Source organism: Choloepus didactylus, chromosome 21 (assembly GCF_015220235.1).
Source record: "Choloepus didactylus isolate mChoDid1 chromosome 21, mChoDid1.pri, whole genome shotgun sequence".
In the NCBI taxonomy this organism is placed as follows: domain Eukaryota; kingdom Metazoa; phylum Chordata; class Mammalia; order Pilosa; family Megalonychidae; genus Choloepus; species Choloepus didactylus.
Window position 1 is genome coordinate 23,564,220 of NC_051327.1, and position 24,701 is coordinate 23,588,920.

The 24,701-nt window shown below is 50.9% G+C and overlaps 1 protein-coding gene and 1 long non-coding RNA gene across 2 annotated transcripts in view; both read left to right on the forward strand.

Moving 5' to 3' along the window:
• The first annotated feature begins 8,158 nt into the window (after window positions 1–8,158).
• Window positions 8,159–18,818, forward strand: LOC119517049. Its single transcript, XR_005213460.1, has 4 exons — window positions 8,159–8,189; window positions 9,173–9,224; window positions 9,680–9,901; window positions 18,451–18,818. It is a non-coding gene; the product is annotated as an uncharacterized LOC119517049 (long non-coding RNA).
• A 1,175-nt stretch (window positions 18,819–19,993) lies between these two features.
• The window catches only part of LOC119517048 (cytochrome P450 3A8-like), a 34,039-nt gene continuing 29,331 nt past the window's right edge, over window positions 19,994–24,701 (forward strand). Inside the window, 1 exon segment of the mRNA XM_037813522.1 lies at window positions 19,994–20,264. Within this exon segment, the coding sequence (XP_037669450.1) occupies window positions 20,011–20,264 (254 nt within the window). The 5' untranslated portion in view covers window positions 19,994–20,010.

A 24,701-nucleotide genomic window follows, 5' to 3' on the forward strand; every position in this document is an offset into this window, starting at 1 on the left:
TTAGCTTCTCTCTCTCAGCCTCTGTGCATCCTTGGTTGTTCTCCCATGGCATTTCTCTATAAGCATCTGGGGGTCCTCTCTTAGCTTCTCTGCAGCAAACTCTAGGCTTCATCTCTTAGTTTAGCATCTCCAAACATCTTTCAGTCTGCATCTCCCAGCATCTCCAACATCTCTGTCAGCTCCCAAGCATCTCTCCAAAAGTCTCTCTCAGCTGCTCTGAGCTCCTTCTGTCTGTGAGCTCTCTTACAGGACTCCAGTGATTTAATTAAGACCCACACTGAAACAGTGGGATCCATAGCTCCATGGAAATAATTCAAGCAGAGGTTCCACCCTAATCAAAAGACTAATAAGTCTGCCCCCATGAGATTGCATTGAAGAATATGGCTTTTCCAGGGGACATAATATATCCAAACGGCTTGCCAAAAGGTGATCCAGAGTCCAACCAGACTCATTGGCTGGTATTGGAGTCTCACCCAAGCTGCTGCCTGGGCCCTTCCAACTCTCTGTCTGTGTCTGTGTGTTCCAGCCTAGTGACTCTGCAGGGCCTTCTTCCCCAGGAGCATGCTGGCCTCCACAGAGAGAGCTGAGATCCTCGGAGAAGCACCGGCAGTGGGAAGGCCAGGAGGGAAAGGAAAGCGTAACATCCTTACTCTCGTCACCTGGTTGAAAAGTACCCATGCGCCCTGCTGCCAGGTGTGTGTCTTGGCAGTGGAGAAACAAGAACAGTTTTACTTCTATCAGGATGTCCAACCCCTTTACCATTGATTTCATTCTCCTGAATGCACTGGCATATGCTCCAGGCACAGAAGAGCGGAGGGAAGGGAAACCAACACTCATTCACGCATCGGTGGTAGCAGATGCTTTCATCACCCTACACGTAAATAGGCCTGCAGAGGTTTTCCTGTGACCAAGGACATGCTCTGCCCCCTGGCATGTGCTTGGCTCTTAGGGGGACAGGCAGGAGGTGCCAGGCAGCTGATGCCCAAAGGAGCAAGGGGCAGGCTTCGGTGGGAAACATCCAGCTCCCTTGGCCCTCAGTGTGCTGAGGGTCCCGGTGGGATGGGATTCCAGCCGCCCACAGCACTGCCCTGCTCATGCCATACTCAGTACTTTCCTACCTTCCTGAGTCTCTTCTGCATCCTCTCTGGGTGCCTTCTAGGATCTTCTCCCACATAACCATCTATAGCCTCAGGGTCTGCTTTTCCAGGAGCCCCAACCAAAAGCCCTCGTGTTTGCAAAGTGTAATACACGGTTTATCCCAGAAACTTGCCACCCAAGCCATGCATTACCTGCTCATCCTTTTTAGAGATTCTAGGAAATGAAGAGGTTCTAGGAGATGAAACCGATTTCTCAGGGCCACATAGTGAGCCAGGGTAGAGCCAAGAGGTGGAGCCAGGAAGGTGCAGCTCCTATCCGTCCTGGCTGCTTCAGGAAAGGCCTGAGCGCTGACTTCAATTCCTCTGCCACCGTGCTGTGTGACCTCGGGTGGCCCCTTAATTATCCTTGGTCTAAACTTCACTAGTGTTTTCATATCAGGGCTTCTGCGGGTGCCGTTCTCTCTGCCCGACTGGTGGTCCTCCAGCTCCCCTCATGCTCCTCCTCACTGCTCTGGACCCTCAGAGAGGCCCTTCCTGAGGGCCTTCCCTCACCCCCCTCCACGCCGCGCGCTCATCTGACCACCTCACTTCTCCTGCTGGTTCCTCGTCCACCTGTCTCTCCCGAATGGAAGCTCCACGAGTGGAGACTTTGTTCGTCTTGCTCATCAGGGCATCTCAAGTGGCAAGAACAGAACGAGGCAAAGAACTGGCGCTCAGCAGATACTCCTCGGTGGACGAGTGAGCCTAGACAGCAACGGGCTGCTGCCTGGTATCTTTTCCAGCTGGAAAATAACCTGGACCGATCTAATTTACCTATCTGCCATTTTCCTAACAGATCTGGGTTCCTGTCAGGAAAACTGCTCTTGCCGCGGGGCTTCCACCCGAAAGCCCCCGAGGCTGTGCCGGCCAGCGCGGGAGCCTGAGGAGCGGGGTGGAGCGCGCGACCTCGTCCTGTCCCCGCCCCGCGCCCTCGTGCTTTCCGGGGCTCCCCTCCCGCGTTCCCTCTCCTCTCCCTCCTCTGCTCACGTAGCTCGTGAGTCACGCTCTTCCCTCGCCTGCCGCTTGGCTCTTACTTCGGAGACGTTCTGCGACGCGTCGGCTCTTCCCGAGACAGCAGACCTGTCGCCCTCCTACAAGCTGCGGCCCTCTAGTGACGCAGTCCGCGCCGGAAGTTCAGGTGATGACAACATAGCCCGCGCCGGAGGTTCAGATGATGATGCCACAGCCCGCGCCGGAAGTTCGGATGATGACGCAGCCCTGGCAGGAAGTTTGGGAGATGCCCAGAGGAAGTGAATCTTACTTGAAACCCTTTTCACTACCTCTGGCTTGGATGACTCCGTCTTAGTTTCCTAGGGTAGAAGCTTGGTGACTGGAGACGGCCGGAAGTTGTAACTGCACAGTTGAGCAAGTCAGAGTCTGAAATCCAGGTGTCGGCAGGGCACGGCCCACCCGCAGGCTCCAGGGGACGGTCCCGCCTGGCCTCGTCCAGCTCGGGTGGCTCCTTGCTTGAGGCAGGGTCACCCCAGTCTTTGCCTCGGCTGTCATGTGGGTTTCTTCTCTGGCTTGAGTGTGCAAATATCACTCTCCCTTTTCCAGTAGGACCCCAGGCGTGGGATTTAGGACCCACCCTAAGTCCAGCGTAGTCTTTCCCAACTTCTACTTAAGTACATCTGCAAAGACCTTATTTCCATATTAGGTCACATTTCCAAGACCACCTGTTAGGACTTGGACATATCTTCTCGAGCGGCCTAGTCAACCCTCCAGGAAACTCATGTTGCCTAGGATTAAAAAAAAAAAAAAGAAGAAAGAAAACCCTCTGAACTAACTGCTGCCACATGTCTGGAAAGCCACGGAAGAGAGGTTCGTGTCGTCGCCAAACTTCCGCCTACGAGTAAGTCAATGCCATTTATTCACTAATGTGGTCTCCTTCCCAGCCCTGATTGCCCTATTTTAAGTCTCATATACACCTCTTCAGAGCCACGTCTGAAGTTTTAGCTCCAGGCTAAGAGCCGGGTGGTAGGTGCTGTTGGGTGGGGGGAGGTTGGGATGCACCAAGTGCCTGGAAGCGGGTCTCCGGGGTCTACCCGTGAGGCTCTATAAGCACTGAATTCCCCCGATGTCTGTCATGGTGATCCTAAAACACACCCTCTTTAAACCCCAGGGTCACTGCAAAGAAAATATGGGGCACACTCAAGCTCATGGAGATGGGCGGGAGGCAGGGGGGATGGGGAATTCCTGTGAAAGGAATGGAGGGGTCTGTAGGAAGAAATGGAAAAGTTTTAATAATGGAAGGTGGTACCACGACATAGCAAATGTGATTAATGTGATTACCCCCTGAAGGGTATGCTTGGGAAGGCTTGGATGGGAAACTCTATGCTGTCTATATGTTCCCACAATGAAAAAAAAAAAAGAAGAGCATGTTACTGTTAAGTGAAATAAGTCAGGTATAAAAGGAGAGTGATTGTGTGTTACACTAATGTGAACTCTTAAGGTAGAATTTAGGGGACCTAGAGATAGATAGCAGTTACTGAAGGGGTAACAATAATCTAGTAAGAACAGATAAGATATTGAGGATAATTTTAATGATGTGGGAATGCCCAGGAATGACTATGGTTTGTTAATTTCCTTGTGGTATGGTAGGATCACATTGGAAGCAATAAAGTCATATCAGGATATTTGTTTTTCTTATTCCTTTGTTTTATTTTGTCTGGAAGTGTTATTATTTTTTTGAGAAATAAAGTTAATTTAAAAAAAAAAGAAAGAGCAAGCAACTAAACAATGACAATGAAAGGCAATACATGATCCTGGACAGGTTCCAATAAGGGAAGCAAGAAGGCTTAAAAGGACATTACTGGGACATATGAAAAATTGGAATGTAGATCATAAGCTTTATGTCAATGTTAAATTTTTTGAGTTGGATAACTGCACTGAAGATGGTTACAAAAGTGACTATCCTTGTTCTTAGGAAATGTACATGGCAGTATTAAGTGTTATTCAAGGAGCATAACGTATACAATGCAACCTATGATCAAGAGTTCAGAAAATGGATTGATAAATAAACAGACCGACAGATAAATGGATGTATAGCTGGATCAATAGTTTGATGAATAGATAGGATGATATGGCAAATGTGGCAAAATTGTGGCTCTGAGTATCTGGAAGGAAAGGAGTGCACTAGAGTTCTCTGTATGGGGTTTGTATTATTTTAGTAACTGTCCTGTAAGTTTGAAGTACCTCAAAATAAAAAGTATAAAATTAAAAACAGAAAAGAAAACACAGCCTAGCTAGGAGAGCCAGGATTTCTGTCATCCATGCCACTGAAAAGTTTCTGGTTGAGAAAAAAGAAAGTTGAGGAAATGCATCCAGAAAAGAGAGGAAGGCTGGGACAGATGATTGAAAGAAATGATATTTATCAGTTCCTTCCTTTAGCTAAAGCTAAAATGGTTAGAGAGCATGAGGTGCCTTCCTTCACTTGCTCTCCCTGAAACTGTCCTCCGAGGGCCGAGGGAGCTGGCTGTTTCTCACCGACGCCTGCCCCTTGCTCCTTTGGGCATCAGCTGCCTGGCACCTCCTGCCTGTCCCCCTAAGAGCCCCATGAATAGGTTTGATTGTTTATGATACATCGCATATTAAGGAAGGCTTAATTTGGTTATCAAGGGATGGTCTCTATTGTGTTATTGAAATTTATTTCCCACCCCTTTACATTTCATCTGGAATTCAGAAGGGTGGATGGGTTATAAGCTACCTGATTCTGCTTCTTTTAGCTTGAACTTACTGTCAGATACAAAGACAGAGAATGTGGACTGCAAATCTGCTCTTAGCCCCAGGGCGCCACTTAAAAATTCTCAAAATTCTGTATCAAAAATCAAATTCAGAGTCACTTCTCCTTATTCAAGGACAGTGACCTGGAGCAAACCCACCATCTGTTTGTGAAATTCCCTGAAAACCTTTATCTAAACCTCAGACCTGGTGGACTGTATTACAGATTGTAAATCTAAAACTATGCTCAGAATGTTAATGCAACATGCGTTTACAATTCTTTACATCAAAATAGTATAAACATTTGTAATTATTTCCTAGCTCCAGGCAGTATCTCCCTTTTCTTTCAGAGTCCAGAAATGTCCAATTGTTTCTTAGTGTTACACAAATGTGTCTCAAATTTTGCTGCCTTCTCTTTTCATTTCTTCCTTCCTCTTTCTTATATTATAGGTTCTTATTCTTGCTAGTTCCATTGTTTTGTTTTTAATTTTTTATTGTGGTAAAATATCCTAACACACTATTTACTATCTTTGCCATTTTTAAGTATAAAATTCTATGGAATTAGATGCAACTATCACTGCAGTCTATTTCCACTACTTTTTTTATCCCAAAAAACAGAAATCACTGTTTGGTCCAAAAGATGTCATCAAAATGATGATGACGATGGCAACAGTATCAGGTAACCTTTGTGGAGTGCTTAATCTGTGACAGTCACTGGCCTAAGCACTGGTCACCATGCTTTTCTTATTTAATCTTGACAACTGCCTTTCCAGGAGTGGAATGTAATTATGTTGATCTTCGTGCTATAGGACGTCAGCCTTTCATGCTGCTGAGATGGACAGTGACCGGCCGCTCTCTTGGGGTCCTTGGACATGAGAGACACAGGAAGACTTGGTGAAACCAGTGGTGGAAGTAGACGCAGTCACAGAAGACGCAGAACTAGGGAGAACCCAGGTCAGGCATCTGGCAGAATGATTGTCATCAGGGCAATGATTGCATGGCTGCTCAGATGATGTGGAAGTTGCTGTTTGTTGCTTACTCGATGGCCATTCTCCCCTTCTTTCTAGCAAACATAGCCCCAATTTCATTTGAGTAGCGAGATTTCCAGCCACAGGCTACGATTATCAGTGGTCTAAGCCAGACACACCCATCCCATTCCCCTTGTCTGGGATTGGTCTAGGGACGGACATGTCACCCAGTTCTAGCCAATAAGATCTAAAGGGCAATTTTTTAGGGGCTTCTGGGAAATCCTGTCTTCCATGATACGGGACAAGTGTGTGAGGAAAGAACTCAGAGCTGCAGCAGCCACCTTGCAGCCATGAGGAGAGAGATTCTGAAGGTGGTAGCATTGAGGGGTGAAAGGAGCTTTTTCTTTGATGTTGTCATTGCACCAATCCTGCCACTACCTACTTCCTTATGGGAGATAATTAAGTGTCCTCCTTCCTATAACTGCCACTATTATTAAGTGTCCTCCTTCCTACTAACTGCCACTATTATTAATTAATTCAGTGTCCTTCTTCCTGCTTATGCCACTATTATTTGTCTGTTACTAGAAGCCAAAGGCCTCCTTTCCAATATCCTTGATATCTGAGTCTTTTCATATTTCCAAGTGTTCTTGGAATAAACTTCCATTACCAAATGTTACGTGAGTGTATTTCTGTTCTTCGCAATTTGAAATACACTAACTACCACTATCTTTCCCCATCTTTGTGGTGGGGGGCATGCATGCGATCTATTCAGTAGGCTCAGACGATTGAAGTGACGGTAAGAGGGAGGCTGTGTGGGTGACACCTGTTGCTTTTGCCCACCAGCTTCCATTCTCCCTTCTCTGGGAACCACCCCTCCTCTGCTCCCAGGGCATGTGTTCTTTTTAGGGTGACCCTGTTGTCCTGCTCCGGGATGTGCCTTTGGGCCGAGCCTGGCCAGTCAGAGTCAACGCAGCTGGCTTAGGGGTGGGCGTGTGTCCAATTTGGGCTGATAAGAGCCGGGTTTGTAATTTTTGCTAGAACAATTGAGCAAGAGGCATGTTCTTTCCATTTTTTTGTTTTGTTTTGTTTTTGGATTGCTGAGCTATGAGGATGTGAGCTTGGAGTTGATACTGACCACCCTGCGTTACCGGAGTGGAAATGTGCCAGGGAACGCAGCCAACGTAGAGCGAGGGAGGGGTGGTTACTTGAGCCAGATAATGCCCTTTTCCATTTAAGCCCATTTATGTTAAGTCGGTTTCCCTTACTCACAAAGGAGAGAGGCCTCTCTAACACACAATGTCTCTTTTTTTCCCTGAACCTGTCTCCCAGGAACTCATATCTTCCCAGGCCAGATTACATGAGGGTTTCAGGGCTCAAGAAAAGACTTGGCATCGGGAGTGTTGAAAGTCTCGGCCCAGCATGCACCCTTCTTGGTCTGTTAAGGAGAATTTTGTCTCTGGTCTCCCAGCTTCCCTCTAATGAAATTGTGTACATTCTTTTTTCATACCAAGTCTTCAGACTCCAGTAACTCTCCGTAGCATCTCTCCACACAGAGCAGCAGGTTCAGGTGCTCAGTGGCCGTGTGTGGAGGCAGCTACGGGGTAGGACACAGCCGGGCTAAAGATTCACCTGGGGAGAGAAAAGGAGTCCCAGAGAGAGTCGAAAGGACAGGTGGGAATAGAGGAATCACAGGGCCCCGGGATTGAGTTTCAGGGGTGTTTTGGAAACTGTTGAAAGTGGGTGGAGGAAAGAGGCTGGTGTCTGGATTCCCACTGGAGCAAATAGAGCTATGAGGGGCATCTTCCTGCAGACCTGGGAGTGGGGTCCAGGGCCTGGGTTCCAATGACGGGCCCATGTGCCCGGACGGAGATGAGGCTGGAGGTGGGCAGGGACCTCGGGGGCCCAGGGCAGGGCCTGATTGGTGAGGGACCCTGGCTGTTGTCCAGGACAGACTGAAGGAGGGTCAGGTGGGGGCTGGGGCCATGGGGAGTGAGAAGAGAGGAAAACTGGCAAGGTATCTGAACTCTTAAAAGGTTTTGCAAGTGCTTTTTTCCCAGTATTCTATAATGACGCATTTTCAATACAGAAAATTTGAACCAGAAAAAATGGAAGGATTATAGTGCACACCCAGCCCCCACAACCTAGAGGCTACCCGTCTTGTCTCTATTTAAGATTTTGATATTTGGCTCATAGAAGATTTTTTGCATTAATTTTGTTTTTTTTTTTTTTTTTTTTTAAATATTGCACCAAAATGCGATTCATCTTGATTCCTGAGCTTTTGGCAATTTGGCGCCTGAGTCACCCTCTCCTTGCCCTTGTCCAGCCCTTCCTGGGTCATGACCGAAGGTGTAGAGACCACCTAAGGGTGAGTGGGAAAGGGCTCTCCTGCTTCTCCGTTGGGCCCCTTGGGAAATTGCCTTTTCTCCATCCACCGATGGCTCAACTTTGGGGACTATTAGAGACAAATTCTGTCCTCGGGAGGAGGGTGGGAGGGGTGTCAGCAGATGGGGCTGGGGACGGGTGGACCGGAGCTTCCCCCCAGCACTGCAAACCCCACCTGCCCCAGCTGGAATCCAGGAAATCGAGTCTAAGGCTGTAATCGGCATCTGGAAGGTGACAAAAAGAGCCACTTCAAATGAGCACTTAAAAGGACACAGGGAACAGTCGAAGCTCCGTGGACACCCCACCTTTTCATTTTTTCTTGCAACTGAACTTGAACTCACCTCCCCTCTTGTTGTGTAATGCTGCAGTTACTCAGTAACTCTTGTCCTCACTCCAGAGCTCATTTGAACTGACTGTTTCTGACGAGTTCATATTGAGCAAACGTGTCTGGGAAGGGATCTCTTCTGACCCCAGACTGGGTGACTCACAGTTCTCTCTGGGCAAAGCCACCATCCTGGGCCTCGGCCTCGAGAGAGGCTTGCAGGCCCCGAGCCCACCGCAGCCCTCCGCTGGCCTGGCCTCCTTTGGGAAGGAGAGGCTCAACTGCCAGCTCCCAGTTTACAGAGCGGGCGACTGAGGCTGGAGAATTTGAATGACCCCTGCAGGGCCTGTGTCTCTGGAATTCTGGGGAGTCCCTCCTTGCCAGCTGTCCATGGAGCAGAGAAAGGAGACATCCCCCAGGGCCACAGAGTCCCGGGGGCCCCACCGGGCAGGGCCCTGACCACACCCTTTCCTTGCTGCCCCCCTCTCCCCACGTTCTCCCAGACCCTGCCCCCATCAGTACAAGACGACATTTTGCGTGCAATTCCAAAGGGTTCCCAAGGAGATACATGACTCTGGCGCCTGCCACATCCAGTCCCCAGCCCCCTGGGGACTCATTAATCCTGACCATGTGGCTCCACACAGGCGTTGCACATCACAACCCAGAACGACAAGGACCCTGGGCAGTGAGAATCAGGTGAGGGTGAGCCGTGGTCACTCCCCCACCCCTTATGCCCCAGTCTCCTCTGTTCAGGACCGTGCAAGCAGAGGGCCGCCGCCTCCAGGAAGCCTCCCTGGTGTCCTGCCGCTCTCGTCTCCACCTTTCCCGCTCTCCCACTGCCTTCGTGATTCCTCTCCCACCCACCCCCAGTCCTCTGCACAAACTCCCTCTAGTCCTGCCCCTGCCCAGGGCCTCAGAGAATCAGGCACAAGGAAGACCCGGTTCATGCTGGCAGGGAGGCCCCAGGCCCCAGATGATCATGTGGCTGTGCAAAACAGGGAGTCCCGGGTGGGCTGGAGCAGACAGGGCAGGGCCCCTGGAACAAAGCAGGGCTTGGTGGGTGCCCGGGTGACTCAGGTGCCGGGGTGACACGGCTCCCTGGGAACCCCTTGGAATAGAATGCAAAAACGTCTGTTTTCCTGGGGTGACAGGCCACTACCTTCGTGCCCCATCAACGGCCGAGACCCACAGCTGGTGAGCCCGGGTCAGCTCCGCCGAGCGGGCCCGCTGGTCGGCTCCATCCCCAGCCCTTGCTGCCCTCCCACGTGGCCAGCTCAAGCAGCCCAGGAGGCAGAAAACATTTATGTTTGTCCTGTGATTCTTGAACTTTCCCCTGTTCACGCTGGGATCCACAGGCTGGATTCCTGCCGAAGGTGAGTGGTACTTTTCCCCTTTACGGCAGAGAAAGTTAATCGGGGGGGATTCTCTTGATTTAAAAACTGTTACTATTTTTACAATGGTGACACATGCATTAGTCAAACATTAACGTGGCAAAAAGGATAATGCTTTTATACTATGAAGAATGTTGTTTTCTTTAGGTTGGGGTAGATGCTTTTCTCGGATGAAGGAAATTCACTGCTAGTAGTAGTCTGTCAAGATTTATTTAATATCAAAAATGGGAGATTGGCTATTATCAAAAGCTTTTCCTGTAACTATTTTGATGACCACGTGACTTTTCTCCTTGGAGCTGTTAATGTGATAACAGATATTTGGGTGGTTTCTGTGTTGAGCTCCCTTGAGTATGATTATGGCGGATCATCTTTGCTGATATTTTGTGTGGGGTTTTGTGTGGTGCTCACGAGCGAGAGTGGCCTGGAACATCTTCCTTCCTTGTGCTGCTTTAGTCTGGCTTGGACCGGGCGATACTCCCTCTCGGGGTGAGCTGGGCACAATGCCCTCTTTCGAGCCTCTGGGTTGACTACTTGTAGCACCTGAGTCCCTGGCTTCGCCTCTCCTGGCAGCTGCCCCTCAGGGGGCCTCCCAGAGCCCCGGCCTCCGAGGAACCTGCCCCAGGGGTCCCTCTGCTTGAGTGTGGGCTGGATCCAGTGACTTGCTTCCTGTGAATAGAACCCGGCAAAGGGTCGGGACGCCTCTTCTGGGACGAGGCTGTGAGGAGACCATGGTTCGCTCTTGGGCAGTGTCTCTCAGGAAGCCGGTGCCGTGTGGTGAGAGAGGAGGGGCTCTTGTCAGGGGGCAGCCTCCGGCCAGCGGCCGGTGAGGAAGGGAGTCCATGGGCTCACGAGGAACTGGGTCCTGCCGGCAGCCAGGGGTGCAAGCTCAGAAGTGGATGCCTCCCCCCGCCCCCGCCAAGTCTCTAGATGGATGGCAGCACCAGCTGTAACTCATGAGAGAGCTTGAGACGGAGGCACCCAGCTGAGCCACCTCTGGATTTCTAGCCCAAGAAACCAAGATTATAAATGTTTGCTGTGTTAAGCTGCTATTTGGGGGGAGAAGTAATTTGATGCATAACAACAGATAGCCAGTTTACCTCTCCTGGTCATTGGCTGGATTGAATAGTTGCCCCAAAATGCATGTCCTTCTGGAATCTCAGAACATGACCTTATTTGGAAATACAGTCTGCAAATAATTAGATAAATGAAGATGAGGCTGTGCTGGTTTGGGGTGAGCTCAAAATCCAATGACCAGTGTCCTTCTGAGAAGGGAGACACAGATTGACAGACACACAAGGAAGATGTCAGGTGACAACGGAGAGTTGCTGGGGTCCCGGTTTGCTGAAGCAGCCAGGATGCGATATGCCTCAAATGGGTTGACTTCTACAATGAGGGTTTATTGGTTCACAAATTTACAGCTCTAAGGCCATGAAAATGTCCCAGTTGAGGCATCAGCGGGACGTTACCCCTCTGAAGACAGGCTGCCGGCACGGGGCTTCCGGTGGCGCATGGGAAGGCACCCGGCGGCGTCTGCTGGGCCTCTCCCGGGTTTTGTTGCTTTCACCTTCTGGCCTCAGTGGCTCCTCTCTCAGCAACTCTGGAGGCTTTTCTCTGTGAGCTTCTCTTAATTTCATCTCTTCTCTTCTGTATGTTTCTAACCCCTGGTAAAGGGCTGTGGTAGGACGATCGACCCACCCTGAATGGGCTGGGACACATCTCAATTGAAATAACCCACAGCAGGTCTGCACCCACCGGGGTGGATTAGAAGAATATGGCCTTTTTTGGGGTACATAACAGCTTCAAACCAACACAGCCGGCAACTGCTAAAGTTCAGAGAGAGGCATGGAGCAGGCTCTTCCTTACAGCCCGCAGCGGGAGTGCGGCACTGCCCGCAGTTTATTTCAGACTTGTGGCCTCCACAGTTGTGAGAGAAAAAATGTCTGTTGTTTAAAGCCCCCCAGTCTGCGGAGCTCCAATATGGTGGCCCCAGGCCACTGGCTCAGTTTCAGGCACCTCTGTGGGAACCCGCTTTGCTTGGATTCCAACTTAATTTGCCGAGGCGTAGCCTGGCAGCACCTCCCATCCAGCCTCCAGCCATCAGGCTTCCCAGTGACACGAAGGCGCGAGATGCCAGTGGGAGTGGGGCGCCAGTGGGAGGCCGCGGGGGCCCCAGCTGCCTGTAGCACAGAGGTTCAGCGGAGTTTATGCCCCGTGAGAGGAGTATTTGATCAATGGGAGAAGGAAGCCCTTGGATGGACGCCCTGAGTTGTAGTGGCCGAATGACCTCTCACGAGATGGTCTCTTTGAATCAAAGAAGCCCCTTCTGATGTCAAGTGTTGGACAGGTTGATGTAGAGCCTCCGATTGGCTCTCCCTCCTTCCATGTTTCATTCCTATTTTCTTTCACTCTTCCTCCTCTGAGATTTTATTCTCTAACAAAATAGTAGCATCAAGGCCTGTATCTCAAGCTCCCCTTTTTGGGACCCCAGGCTAAAATACATTTATTCCTTGAAAGTTACTGTAAAACTTCCTGGACCCAATGTTTTCCTTGGGGGAAGATTTTTGCTTCTGATTAATTTATTTAGGAGTTCTAGGACTATTTAATTTTCTATTTCTTCTTGGGTCCATTTTGGTAAATTATATTTTCCCAAGAACTAGTTAGTCTATTGCTTCTAATATTTCAATTAAGGTTTTTAACAAGTATTAGGAAAAATTACATGAACGGATAATTTTATGAGTGTAGTCTTCATCCCAAAAGAAATAACCAGGATGTGCTACTCTTAACTGCTTGTATATAAGTTCCTGCATCTGAGAAAGGGAATGCACAAATAGCAAATGAATATTAATTAAGAAACTTGAAAGATGCCTAATTAAGCCTTTTTCCTCATGGTCTTGTGTACTTGTAGATGTGATTTTATACTCTAAGTCATAAATCATAATCTTATATTTGCTAAGTAGTATGTCTCAAAGTTTATGTGTAGGATTAAAAATACCAGTATTCTGTTAAATTAAGAGGCAGAGCTCTAGAAGCAGTTGCCTCCTATCAGTCTGGAGGCTTCTCTCGGATGCTTGGCCAGGACTGGAACCAAACAAACCACATCCTCCGTCTCCTCTTCCAAGTCCCAGTTTAACTCAGCTCCATGGGGGTTGCTTTGCCCAATATTCTTGGCCAACAGAGATCTCCTGAGACTCTCAAATCATAGTGATGATAAATATATTTTACAATGAGAACGATTTTGTTTTTGCCACCTCTAGTATAATTAATGCTAGCAAAGTCCTTAAAACAAACATCTTCCCCCAAATGATGTTTGCACTTGTTTTACCATGAACTGGGGGCTGATTCATATGAGCCGTGAGCTCCTTGCTGGTGGTTTCTCTCAACACTTGACTGTTTCCAAAATCAGTCTCCCTAGTCACCACCTCACTAGCTTAGGAGATATTCACCAGCTGGTTTGCTAATATGTATGATGTGTGATTTCCAGACTGTTCTACACTAGCATCTTCTTGACTTTTTTTTAACCTTCATATATTTTATTTATTCATTCAGTCTTTCACTCGTTCAACAGACATTTACCAAGTGTCCGTGATATGCCAAGCATTGTCCTGGGGCCTGAGATTCAAAATGAACAAGACGAACTTGCTGCTCTCAAGGACAAAATCAAAGCACTGTGTCCCATCAGCCATTCCCACCCGGGGCTGCCGGGTAGATCCTCCTGGAAGGGAAGGTGGTTGGTATTTGTTGATTTGTTTGGTTTTTTAACACCGATGCTTTGCTCCTACTTTCAGATCTTCTGGGGGGTGAGGGACCCAGGCATCTGCTCTTAAAGCTGCCCGGGTGGTTTTCACTATGGATCCTGAATGGGGAACCCGACCGTGTTCATCTGTATGAACGATTTGCATCAGAAGGGGGACCCCTCCCCCAGTTGACCGCTGAGGCGGTGGAAGAGGCTCTTGGGGGTGCGTGGCCCCGACAGAGCTGGGACTCACCCGACGGAAATGAGCTGGGTCCACTCCAAGCTAAAGAGCAGCCTGTGCAGAGCCGAGGAGGCTTGGGGTGTCACATCAGGGGAAATGGGGAACAGCGATTCATGTGACTTGCCTAAAACACCAGGTACCTGTGGAGAAGTAGGCGGAGCCACAACCGAAAATGCCAGCCACGGCCAGGTGAAGAGGGGTCCTGGGTGCCATCCAGAGGCATTTAGAGTTTATCCAGAGCGGGACAGGAGCGGTCGGGGGGATTGAAGCAACAGAGGGATGTTCCGGGATCAGTTTTCCGAGTCTCTCTCTGGGGGGCTCTGTAGGGGCTGCTCTGGGTGAGGCCAGCTTGGGTCGGGCAAAACAAATCAGGAGGTTCCTGCGGCAATTACAGCGAGCGATGGTGAAGATGGTGCCCTATTTTGCAACCTGCCCCGTGATGCTACTCTTTTTCTTCATCTCATACTCCTTTTTCAATTCCTTCCCTCCCACGTGGTCTTCTGAAATTTGCCTAACACTCCCCCTTCACTTCACTCAGCTGTTTCATCACCTTTTACTACCTTTTACTTTTACTTTCCGCTTTCCTGGCCACCCAGACGATTCCGATGGCGGCATTGTCAGAGCCACTTGCAACATCCCCCTTCCTGCTGACACCTCGAGTTCAGTGAACTCATGATTTAGTAATGGTCGAAGGCTGTGCCTGTGGTTTGTGGTCCCAGCCCTGTAGCATTTCGTCGTCCTGGGGAAGCATGTTGAGAGGTGTGGGAGGAAATTCCTTACCAATGTGAGGCTGACTCAGCTTCCCAAGTCGTCTCAGGGGCCCCTTGGCACCCGAGCCTCCTGGCCGGGGACACAGTTTGGCTCACGGGGTCTGGCTCCCTGTCCTGGCTCCTGGTTCAGTCACTTGGGTGAGACACTTTCCCACCCTGAGGTTGACTTCCCACATGGAAATGGGAATGCAGGAACTCCTACCCTGCTCATCCCACAGGGTCCTCAGGAGGGTTCACAGAGAGATGTGAAGTCCTTTATACACTTAAGTGCTCAGAGGCTTTAGCGGTTGCATCATAAGGAAACAGGCCCTCTGGGATGGAGGGGAAGGTGAGTGGCTCTTTCCTTCGCCATCAAGTCCCTGGGAGTGGTCACCGTTCGGGGTGAGGGGGCTTTCTGCACGGTGCCGTGTGCCCCGGCTGTGGGGCAGAGCAGATGGCCCTCACCTCACCCCCGCCCCCACAGAGGGGCTTGCCAGGCCCTCGCCTTCCCCCTGTGGAGGGGGCGGTGCTGCTTTCTCCCCATTCAGAAGACCTGGGCTCTAGTTCTAGTCCCACCACGGACTCCGTGTGGCCTGTGCTTGCAGATGAAGGCTTCGGGCTCTGCCGCTCCACCCGTGATGAGGCTCTGACCTCAGAAGAGTCACTGAACTTTCTGTGCCTCGTTTGCTCATCTGTGAAACAGGCACCACAAGGACACTGTCTCCGAGGGCCTGAGGGATGGCGTCAGTGAGGGCAGGCCACAAGCCTAGAGTGGCGGATGTCAGCTGTCGTTGCTTCAGGTGGCATCATGCACTGTCTATGGGGTGGCGGGTGGGTGGGGTGGCATCCCTCTCTCCACATCCCTGGTTGAGGTCCCACCCCGGAATTTAGAGCAGACGGCCTGTGTGCCCGCTGCCTTCCCCAGGCCCATCCTGTTTCTCCCCTTCAGGCCTAAGAAGCTCATGGGTCCTGGCTGGGCCGGAGGACCTGGGGGGCCCCTAAAAGACCCACACGGGAGCTAGAATGCAGGAGGCAGTGGGAGATCTTAGAAAATCCTGGTGGAGCACATACAGCTGAGAGAAGCAGACAGTCCCTGAGGTCCCTTAAGTTTGGGAGATGGGGCTCCTTGGTCCTCTCGGGTCCCTTGGGGTCAGCTTCCCTTACAGGTCCTGTGGGTTCTGCTGTCATTGTCCCTCCCAGAGGCTGAGAGAGTTGAAGGAAAGAAAGAAGGGCCAACACTGTCAGACACTGCTAGGAGCCAAGGTCTCGGGGTTCTTCTGCTCTGTAGCACTTCTCTCAATTTGTAATTCAGGGCTCTTTTATGTCCCAGTATTTGTCCCAGTAATGTTTATTTGTATAGTTACTTGTCCAGTGTCTCTCTCCCATTAGAGTGAGCTATGTGGGAGGGGAAAGGATTCCATCTTCTTTATGTTTAGTGTGTCGCTCGTTGCCTAATATACAGCAATGTTCTGCAGAATAGATGGATGGATGAACGAGAGGGAGCTTGAGAAGCACCCGTTGGTCCAGGGGTTTGGGCATTTAGAGTGTCATGGGGAACCCGACAGAGGCAGTTCTAGTGGAGGAATCCTCATTTCCTGGAGGAACCAGTGATCCAGCAGTGGAGACAGAGACATAAGAAAAAGTAATACGATGAAATTCTGAGGACTAGTCCATCCGTTGCAATTTCTTGAACGTTGCCTTTTCAGAATTTGGTCAGCGGCATCTGTTACCCCAGGGAGGGCTCCATCATTACAGAAGGAAGGCAGAGAGAGAGAACCAGGCAGTGCTCACCTTTTGGGTTCCTAAATGGGTATTTAAAACACATGCTGTAAAAACCAGTTTTCCATCTCCCAGGAAGAGGGGGTGAAGCCTTTTTTGTACTGGAGCCCAAGGGTAGTGGGGTGGGGGTGAATTATCCAAACTCTATAGCAGGTTTGGGGGATACCAGAGCAGAGAAGAGCAGCTCCAGCTTTCCTAGGACACGTTTTGGAGCCTTCTAGAAGAGGCGCTCCCCCAGTATGGTAGAGGGGTGTCACAGGGTGGTCCCAGAAGTGGGGGTGCCTGAGGGGGCCCATCAGAGACCTCATGCTTCAGGGTGCAGGGAGGGAAAATTCTAGAAGGACACAGGGCCTGGAAGAGACACAATCCCAAGGGGACCTTGTGGAGGAAATGGAGGGAGAGAGCCCACCAAAAGCATGACATTGGGGTGAAGCACCTGCCACCTCACGTGCCAGCCAAGGGCCAAGGATGGCCACGGACCCAGCGACCCCTCACTGCCATCCCCCCACCGTGAGACACAGATGAGTTGGCTTGTCCGTACCCCCAACGATCCAAACTCAGATACCACTTGGTTACCCCAATTTGGCAGGATAAAGTTCTCCCCACACAGGAAAGACTGGGAGCTTGAGAACTGAGTTACCGACAATCTTTTGTTTTTGGCACACTCGAGTGTAACCTGTAAAATTTGTACATAATATCAGATCATCCCAGAGCAATGGTGCCTGCCCATACACCTAGCACGGCCAGTGGCAGTCAGCGCAGGCTTCCCTGGAGAGGGACCATTTGGGCTGGGGTAAAAAAATGGAAATATCAACCCGATGGCGTTCCCCAAGGCACGGGGTAGAGGCACTCGCCGTCCACTTATGCCAGGATCCGAGCCTCTCTGAACGTTGTTTGAGATTCGACTTTGGCCAAGTGTTGAGGAGCCCGAGAGAGAAAATAGGTTATTAAATGTTGATAAGGTAAAGCATTTCTTGTTCCTGTATACCTTTCCTTGGCTATGTTATATTATCTGTTTGTTTCTTTTCTCTGAATAGTGCCTGGGTCTTAGTCATTGTTCTACCGGATGTCCTTAGAGCAGAGCTTTAAAAGAGCACAATAAGTACCTCCATATGCAAATGAGTAGAGCAGAGGCATGTCAGCTGATTCCAAGTACAGAATTAAGTGGCACAAAGAGATGTCTTCTGTAATAGTCCTGGCAGAACACAAGCATTTGCACAGGTTACGACACAGCGTGGGCTTCATTTCCTCCAAGCACAGTCTAGCTCACGGCTGTCAGTGGAGATGTTAGCCAGTTGAACGAGTCCTGGGGTGGGCACGATGGTGGGAAGGTCACACTCAACTTAGCTGTAAAAACATCCTGGCCCAGGATGCGACCAGCAGGAAGATGAAAGCATTTTAGTTTCCATGTAAGTTTTGGTTCCAAAAAGAGTAAGAAAGGCTTGAGGTTTATGTGAGCTAACTGGGTCCTCAGTCATTATCTGAAGACACTCCAATCTTCCCCGTCGAGTGGACTCTCGCCACTGTCTGCTGGGAGCTCAGGCACGGAGAGCCCTCCTGACCCCAGGCTCTAGGAGACACCAAACCCTGGAATCCTCAGGACTTGCAGCCTTCTCTGCTGAGATGGGTGGAGCCTTTTGTTCTGAAAGGTCCCTGCGGAGCTATGGGAGAAAACATGGAGAGGAGACAAGAAATTTAACAAATTAGTTGTTGCACTCAGGGTCAGTTTCCTTGGTGACCCTTAGCAGGGGTGGAGCTTTAAACTGTCTGCTCGGGAGTGTGGATATTTAGATGCGGTTAACATTGTTGGGAAGCCAAATGCAGTCCCTGGGTCTCGGATTCTGCAAATGGGAGATCAGAGCAGTCGGTCTGCTGATGAGGACCCAGAGAGGCCACCCAGAGGGGCAGGAGCGAGCTGTCCTTCCCTGGACTTTCAGCAACACTCCCTGCAGACTGTCTCCCGGCTGCCCAGGTCTCCTTTGTTGGGATGGAAACTGGCCGCCACTTCTCTCCTTGGTTATCCCTGCAGGACGAACTTGTCCAGGGCCAGTGGCTGCCCTGCTCACGCCTCCCTGTGACCACACTGACGTCTCCCTCCTTGGGCCTGGGTGCTCTCGAGGAAGGGACCGTGTGACTTCCAGCCACGGCCTGGGACAACCCTCACATCCACCCACTGGCCTCAGTGCCTGGAGGGATAAATGTGCTCACAGATCACACTCTCCTGGGGCAGCTCTGGAACCTGACAGGAGCCACCTGCCTAAAGCCGTAACCCAAAGGCAAAACCCTGGGGTGGTAGAAAGCCCAGGCTCCGTGACAAGCTCCCACGGCAGGGGGAGGCAGGTGAGTAGCCGGGACTTCAGTCCTGTCACCAGTGAGATGTCCACCAGCTCAGCCAGGGCCCTGCAGCCCTGGGGACCTGGGGCAGGGGTGGGGTCAGGATGTGCACAAGGGCTGAAAGGGGATAAAGCAAGAAGGAAACCCACAAGCTGATAGTTCTCACATTTCAGCTGAGTTTTAAGAACGTGGAGGTGTGGGGTTTCACGTAGTCCAAGATTCCTCAAGCCAAGCAGAACCGGACGTGGGTCAGGAGAGCAGCAGAGCCCGAGCTGCTGCGTGTGCAGGGACATGGGCCACTTTGCTGGTGGCAAAGACGGTGGGGGCCACGGGGCCAATGGAGCTGCAGCCCCTTCCTCCCTCCCTTCCCGCCACTGCTCCTGGAGACGTCACCTCTCCCCAGAACCAGGGCCCCTCGCTCCAGTCAAGAGCTTGTCTGACTGGCCGTCTGTGGAGGTCACTGAGCGCCTGGACAGGAGGCAGCCTGCATGGAGACTGCCCAGGGTGGCTGTCAGTGCCATCCCTTCAGCGTCTGCCCCTCCTTCGCGGGCCCTCTTGCCAGTGGACCCTGCGGGTTGCCTGAACGTGCAGTGCTGGGGGCCGAGCTTAGCTCAGTACAGGCCTGGTGGGGCCAGCAGGGGCCAGGACAGGAGGCACGACAGCCCGGCCAGGCCACCTACCCTTCCTGGGTGCCCTCTCTGTGTAAAGGGCTCTGCCAGGAACTAGGGACAAAACCGGGAGCATTAGCTGATATGAGACACAAACACGGAAACCAGTGATGGAGGTGGAGGGCAACAAGAATGACAGAAGTGGGTACGGGGTGGGAGTTTGCCAGGAAGTGGTCCAAGCCGTTTGAGGAGGTCAGGGAGGAAAGACTAACAAAGGGGCTTCTGTCTGAGCTGGGTTTTGAAGGATGACTAGGAGCCTTTTAGGGGACACGGGAATTCTAGGCCAAGGCATCTGCATGGGTGGAGATTTGCAGACGAAGCTTGTTTGTGCCATAACAAGGGTTTTGGAGTGAGGGCAAGTGTGGAGGGAGGCTGGGGCCAGGCTAGTAGACAAGGACGGGGGAGATGGAAGGCCAATGACCTTTGGGTTTACTGATAGCCGCAAATAGTTTAATTGTCAATATCTCAGCAGCTTTGAACTCAGGGGAGGTCCGTGTGGGAGCTCTGGTGCCAGTCAGGACACTGCCCAGGTGTGTGGAGGGTCAGGGAGATAACGGAGACGTGGAGGAGCCCCTGGATTTCCCTGGATGGAGGAGCCGGACAGGTGGCCCTGCCACTGGCTGCAGCCGGGGCCCCACCCACCTCCCCAGCGTATAAAGGGCCCGGCTGGCCTCCCTGAGTCACCGCAGGGCTGGGGGAACAGGCTCTGCTCCTCACACAGACGGCAGGAAGGAGCACTCGGCGGAGAGCGTCGCGGGAGGGCAGTGACGATGGACCTGATCCCGAGCTTCTCCACGGAAACCTGGGCTCTCCTGGCTGCCTGCCTGGGGCTCCTCTATCTGTGAGTACCTGTCTCCGCCGGCTCCCGTCACCTTGGGCTGGGCTCTGGTGCCGGTCAGGACACTTTGCCCAGGTGTATGGAGGGTCAAGGAGATAATGGAGGGGAAACTCAGTAAGTGCTGGATGCTGCAAAAACGTCGGGCTTTGTTCTCCTTACAGATTCTTCAGGAGAAACAGGTGCCCTTCCCACCGCCACCACCCCCACCTCCCGATTTCTGTGGAAGGGGAGTTGAGTGGCATATTTTGGTCTTGGATTGACCAGTTTGGACCTACACTAATGTAACTAAAATTCAGCAGATGTAGTTTTCAAAATTGGCCTCCGCGTGCAGTGGGATCCTCAACCCTTTCCCGAGGGTGGGGATTCTGGGGCTGGGAGGGGACGGCCTGGGGATTTTCCCTCATTGTCTTCGCCTTGCAAAAGGGTTGGCCCAGGAGCCACCGGTGGTCCCTGCTGCCGTCTCACGGCGTTCACAGGCCCAGGGCGCAGCCAGGGTCCTTCTGCTAACTCGGTTCACCCCCTTCTCTGGGCTCCGACCTGGGCCTCCTCAGAAGCTCTCCCCCACCCCGCCTCGGGCAGAACTCCGACTTCTAAAGGAGGAATCTTGAAGACACAGGAGCCTGGCAGAGATCTTGAAATTGTACTTTTTCTTCACCTTTCCCTTCCCTGCTCTGGAAGGGTGAGCTTCAGTTTGGAGGTTTATCTCCCCCTGATAGAAGCTCTGCTGACAGATTTAGAAGGCAGAAGCCCTAAATCCAGTTTGGGTTTTAAGTATTTTCCCTCTGAGTCACCTACAGAAGATGAACCCAAGCCACTGAGCAGAGAAAGCCCCTTCGGTGCAATTCCAGGCATGACCGCGTGGCTGGGAGAACAGTTATTGGGGTGACCCTGATGTCACCCTCAAACACTATTTCCATTTCACATCCATTAGAAGGAAATCACGATGGGGTGAAAATAGAAACCATAAGCCCAGATTTAATTCTTTGAAGGAAAGGGTTCAAGGTGCTGCTTTCTGGCTAAAGACACTTTGAAATTCACCATTATGCTTTAATTTCATTCTATTTAATACCAGATCTTTATGGAAATAAGACGGTTTCCAGCACATTTTTCCTGGAGGATACAGGAGAACTGTAGGTTCAGTATTTAGCGTTACAGGCGTGTGAAGCACCTGCCCTCTGCTACGTACATAACGTGAGGAACGTGAGTCCACAGCCAAATGCACACGTCTGTGTTCCCACGGCACAGACACATCCAGACATACCCGAGCGCAGGTCACGTTCGTCTCTCATTGCGGATGAGTGGGTGGGAAAGGCATCCGGGCGGGGGGGAGAAGGAAACGGGAGAACATTCCCCGCCACCCAGGGGAGAGCTCCCGGAGACACCGACAGACCCTGACCCCTCAGGAGGGTGCGGTGAGGAGAGCAGGTGTGCCGGTTTGAGTGTATTGTGTCCCCCAAATGCCATTATCTTTGTGGTCTTGCGTGGGGCAGGCGTTTTGGTGATGGTTGGATTTGCTTGGCGTGTGCCCCACCCAGCTGTGGGAGATGATTTTGATGAGATGTTCCCGTGGAGGCGTGGCCCCGCCCATTCGGGGTGGGCCCTTATCGGTGGAGCTATATAAATGAGCTGACTCAAAGAGGAAAGAGAGTGCAGCTGGGAGTGATGTTTTGAAGAGGAGCAAGCTTGCTAGAGAGGAACGTCCTGGGAGAAAGCCGTTTTGAGGCCGGAGCTTTGCAGCAGACGCCAGCTGCCTTCCTAGCTAGCAGAGGTTTTCCGGATGCCATTGGCCATCCTCCAGTGAAGGTACCCGATTGCTGAGGTGTTACCTTGGATGCTTTGTGGCCTTAGGACTGTAACTGTGTAGTGAAATAAACCCCCGTTTTATAAAAGCCTTCCCATCTCTGGTGTTTTGCATTCTCCAGCATTAGCAAACTAGGACAGCAGGGCTGGCATCTTGGGTGGCAGGGAGTGGCCCTAGAGGCTCCAGCTGAGGCAGAAGCAGACTGCAGCCTGAGAGACGCAGGGGCGGGTCAGGGGGTAACAGCTAGAAAGGAGAGCAGGCCCACGTCACGCCAGCCCAGTTTAAAAGCAACATAAGGGGTCTTTGTGGTTGTGGTTGTGAGTCCCACCATTTGAACCAAAAGCAGCGTAACTTTACCAAAATAGGGGAGCCGGAGAGAAATTTGAAGATTCACCCAGTCATGCTGTGCCTTTACCTGGAACATGCCAGTTTACACGGAAAACCAGGTCCCTCTTGGGGACAGCACTGCTGAAATATGAACGCAACAGCTGGGCCTCATTTGAGAGTTCATAGAACGTCCTGGAAGTACAGAAGCAGAAATTAGTTGACCTAATTTGCCAACTGATATGATGGCAAGGGATGGAGCTTGGTGGAAATAATTGAGGCCACCCCAGCCTGAAGCCGGTGGGCACACGCCACCAGCAGAGCATGGGTACAGATCCAAACGCCCAGCTCACCTGGCCAAGGAGCATCTGCACAGAGCTCCAAGCACACGATACTTGCTGTGAGTTTTAGGTCTTATTTTATAATATAAGATTTATTGGGTTTGTACAGAATACGTAAAACATATACTGACTTAAACTACAATGTCCAAAGAAGAGAAAACAAAGTTCGAATTGAATTATCTTGAACATTTGATAGGGACTTTTTTTATGTTGCGTAACCCATCTTTGCTAGCACCAGGAAAATACCTGGATTTCAGAAAGCTCCCTCTCTTCAGCTGAAAGCTACTGTAGGAATGTTAAACCACTTACACTCTTGAGCCATATTTTCTGAATTTGCCTCTACGGGGCTAACCGTGTAGACCCAGCAGCTTCTCTCTCAGTGGCTGTCAGCAGCCCCTGTCTTCAGCCTCGCGTCTTCTACTCCAAAGTCTCTCAGTAACACTGGACTGGGAGGACTTGCCAGGATCCAAAACTCTCAGCTATGGGATCCATAGGGGACCCCTCAGAGATGAGCTGCAGGCATGTCTGCCCCAAGGAGCACCGAGCTGGGTAGGTCTTCAGGAGAGTGGACATCCAGAGGCAGTAAATAACCACCTCCCAACTGGCCATGTTGAAAGAAGGAGGTTGCCTGGCACTGGATTTATCTGGTGGGAAACCACAGGGCTGGAGGACCTGATGCCCTAGGGGAGCACTAGCTGGAAATGGATCGTTTACTGTTGCTTATTCTAATGGTATCAGTTCAGGGAACACATTGGTCAGTCACCCTCCCCTATGGCTCACACCAACAATGCAGCCCTGGTTGAAGCAAAACAGCACTTTCATTTCTACAGGATCAGTAGAAGCCTTGCACATGGCTTTCGTTGTACAGAAATGGAAGCACAGTGGCTGCTCCCAGGGCTCTTTGCTAAGGCATATTCAAGAAAGACCAGATGCTAAACTGGGGGAAGGGCCAGGGAGTAAAGGAAAAGCATAAGGTCTTGGAGTGCCCTGCAAGACAGTGTTCTCTTGGTCTCCTGGTAACCATCTGTTACAAAACCTGCTCGTGAGAACAGAAAGATTGTTCTTTCCCTTTCTACCTAGAATGGAGAATCCCACAGTCACTGAAGAGTCAGCTTACCAAATAGACACAGGGGCATGTTCAAGGAGAGTTCCAGTTGGAACCTCCCAGGAGCTCTCAAGTTTGGGAGCATTTACCAAGTAGTCACTCTAGGGTTGGTACCATGAAGCTCTCAACAGCTTTTACCCAATCATGGTGACTTTTTGGGTGTCTCCCAGGGGAGTTGGGGAAGGAGATGATGATAAAATGTAACTATGACCACTGGAGTTGTTCTTATCGATCACCTACACATTATCTCCTGTTCTAGTTTGCTAATGCTTCCGGAATGCAAAACACCAGAGATGGATTGGCTTTTATAAAAGGGGGTTTATTTGGTTACACAGTTACAGTCTTAAGGCCATAAAGTGTCCAAGGTAACACATCAGCTGTTGGGTAGCTTCGCTAGAGGATGGCCAGTGGTGTCCGGAAAATCTTTTAGCTGGGAAGGCATGTGGCTGGTGTCTGCTCCAAAGTTCTTGTTTCAAAATGGCTTTCTTCCAGGACATTCCTCTCTAGGCTGCAGTTCCTCAAAAATGTCACTCTTAGTTGCACTTGGGGTATTTGTCCTCTCTTAGCTTCTCCAGAGCAAGAGTCGGCTTTCAATGGCCATGTTCAAACTGTCTCTCATCTGCAGCTCCTGTGGTTTCTTCAAAGTGTCCCTCTTGGCTGTGGCTCCTCTTCAGAATGTCACTCATAGCTGCACTGAGTTCCTTCTGTTTGTCAGCTCATTTATATGGCTCTACTGATCAAGGCCCACCCTGAATGGGTGGGGCCATGCCTCCACGGAAATATCTAATCAGAGTCATCACCCACAGCTGGGTGGGGCACATCTCCAAAGAAACACTCAAAGAAATCTAATCAACATTGATAATATCTGT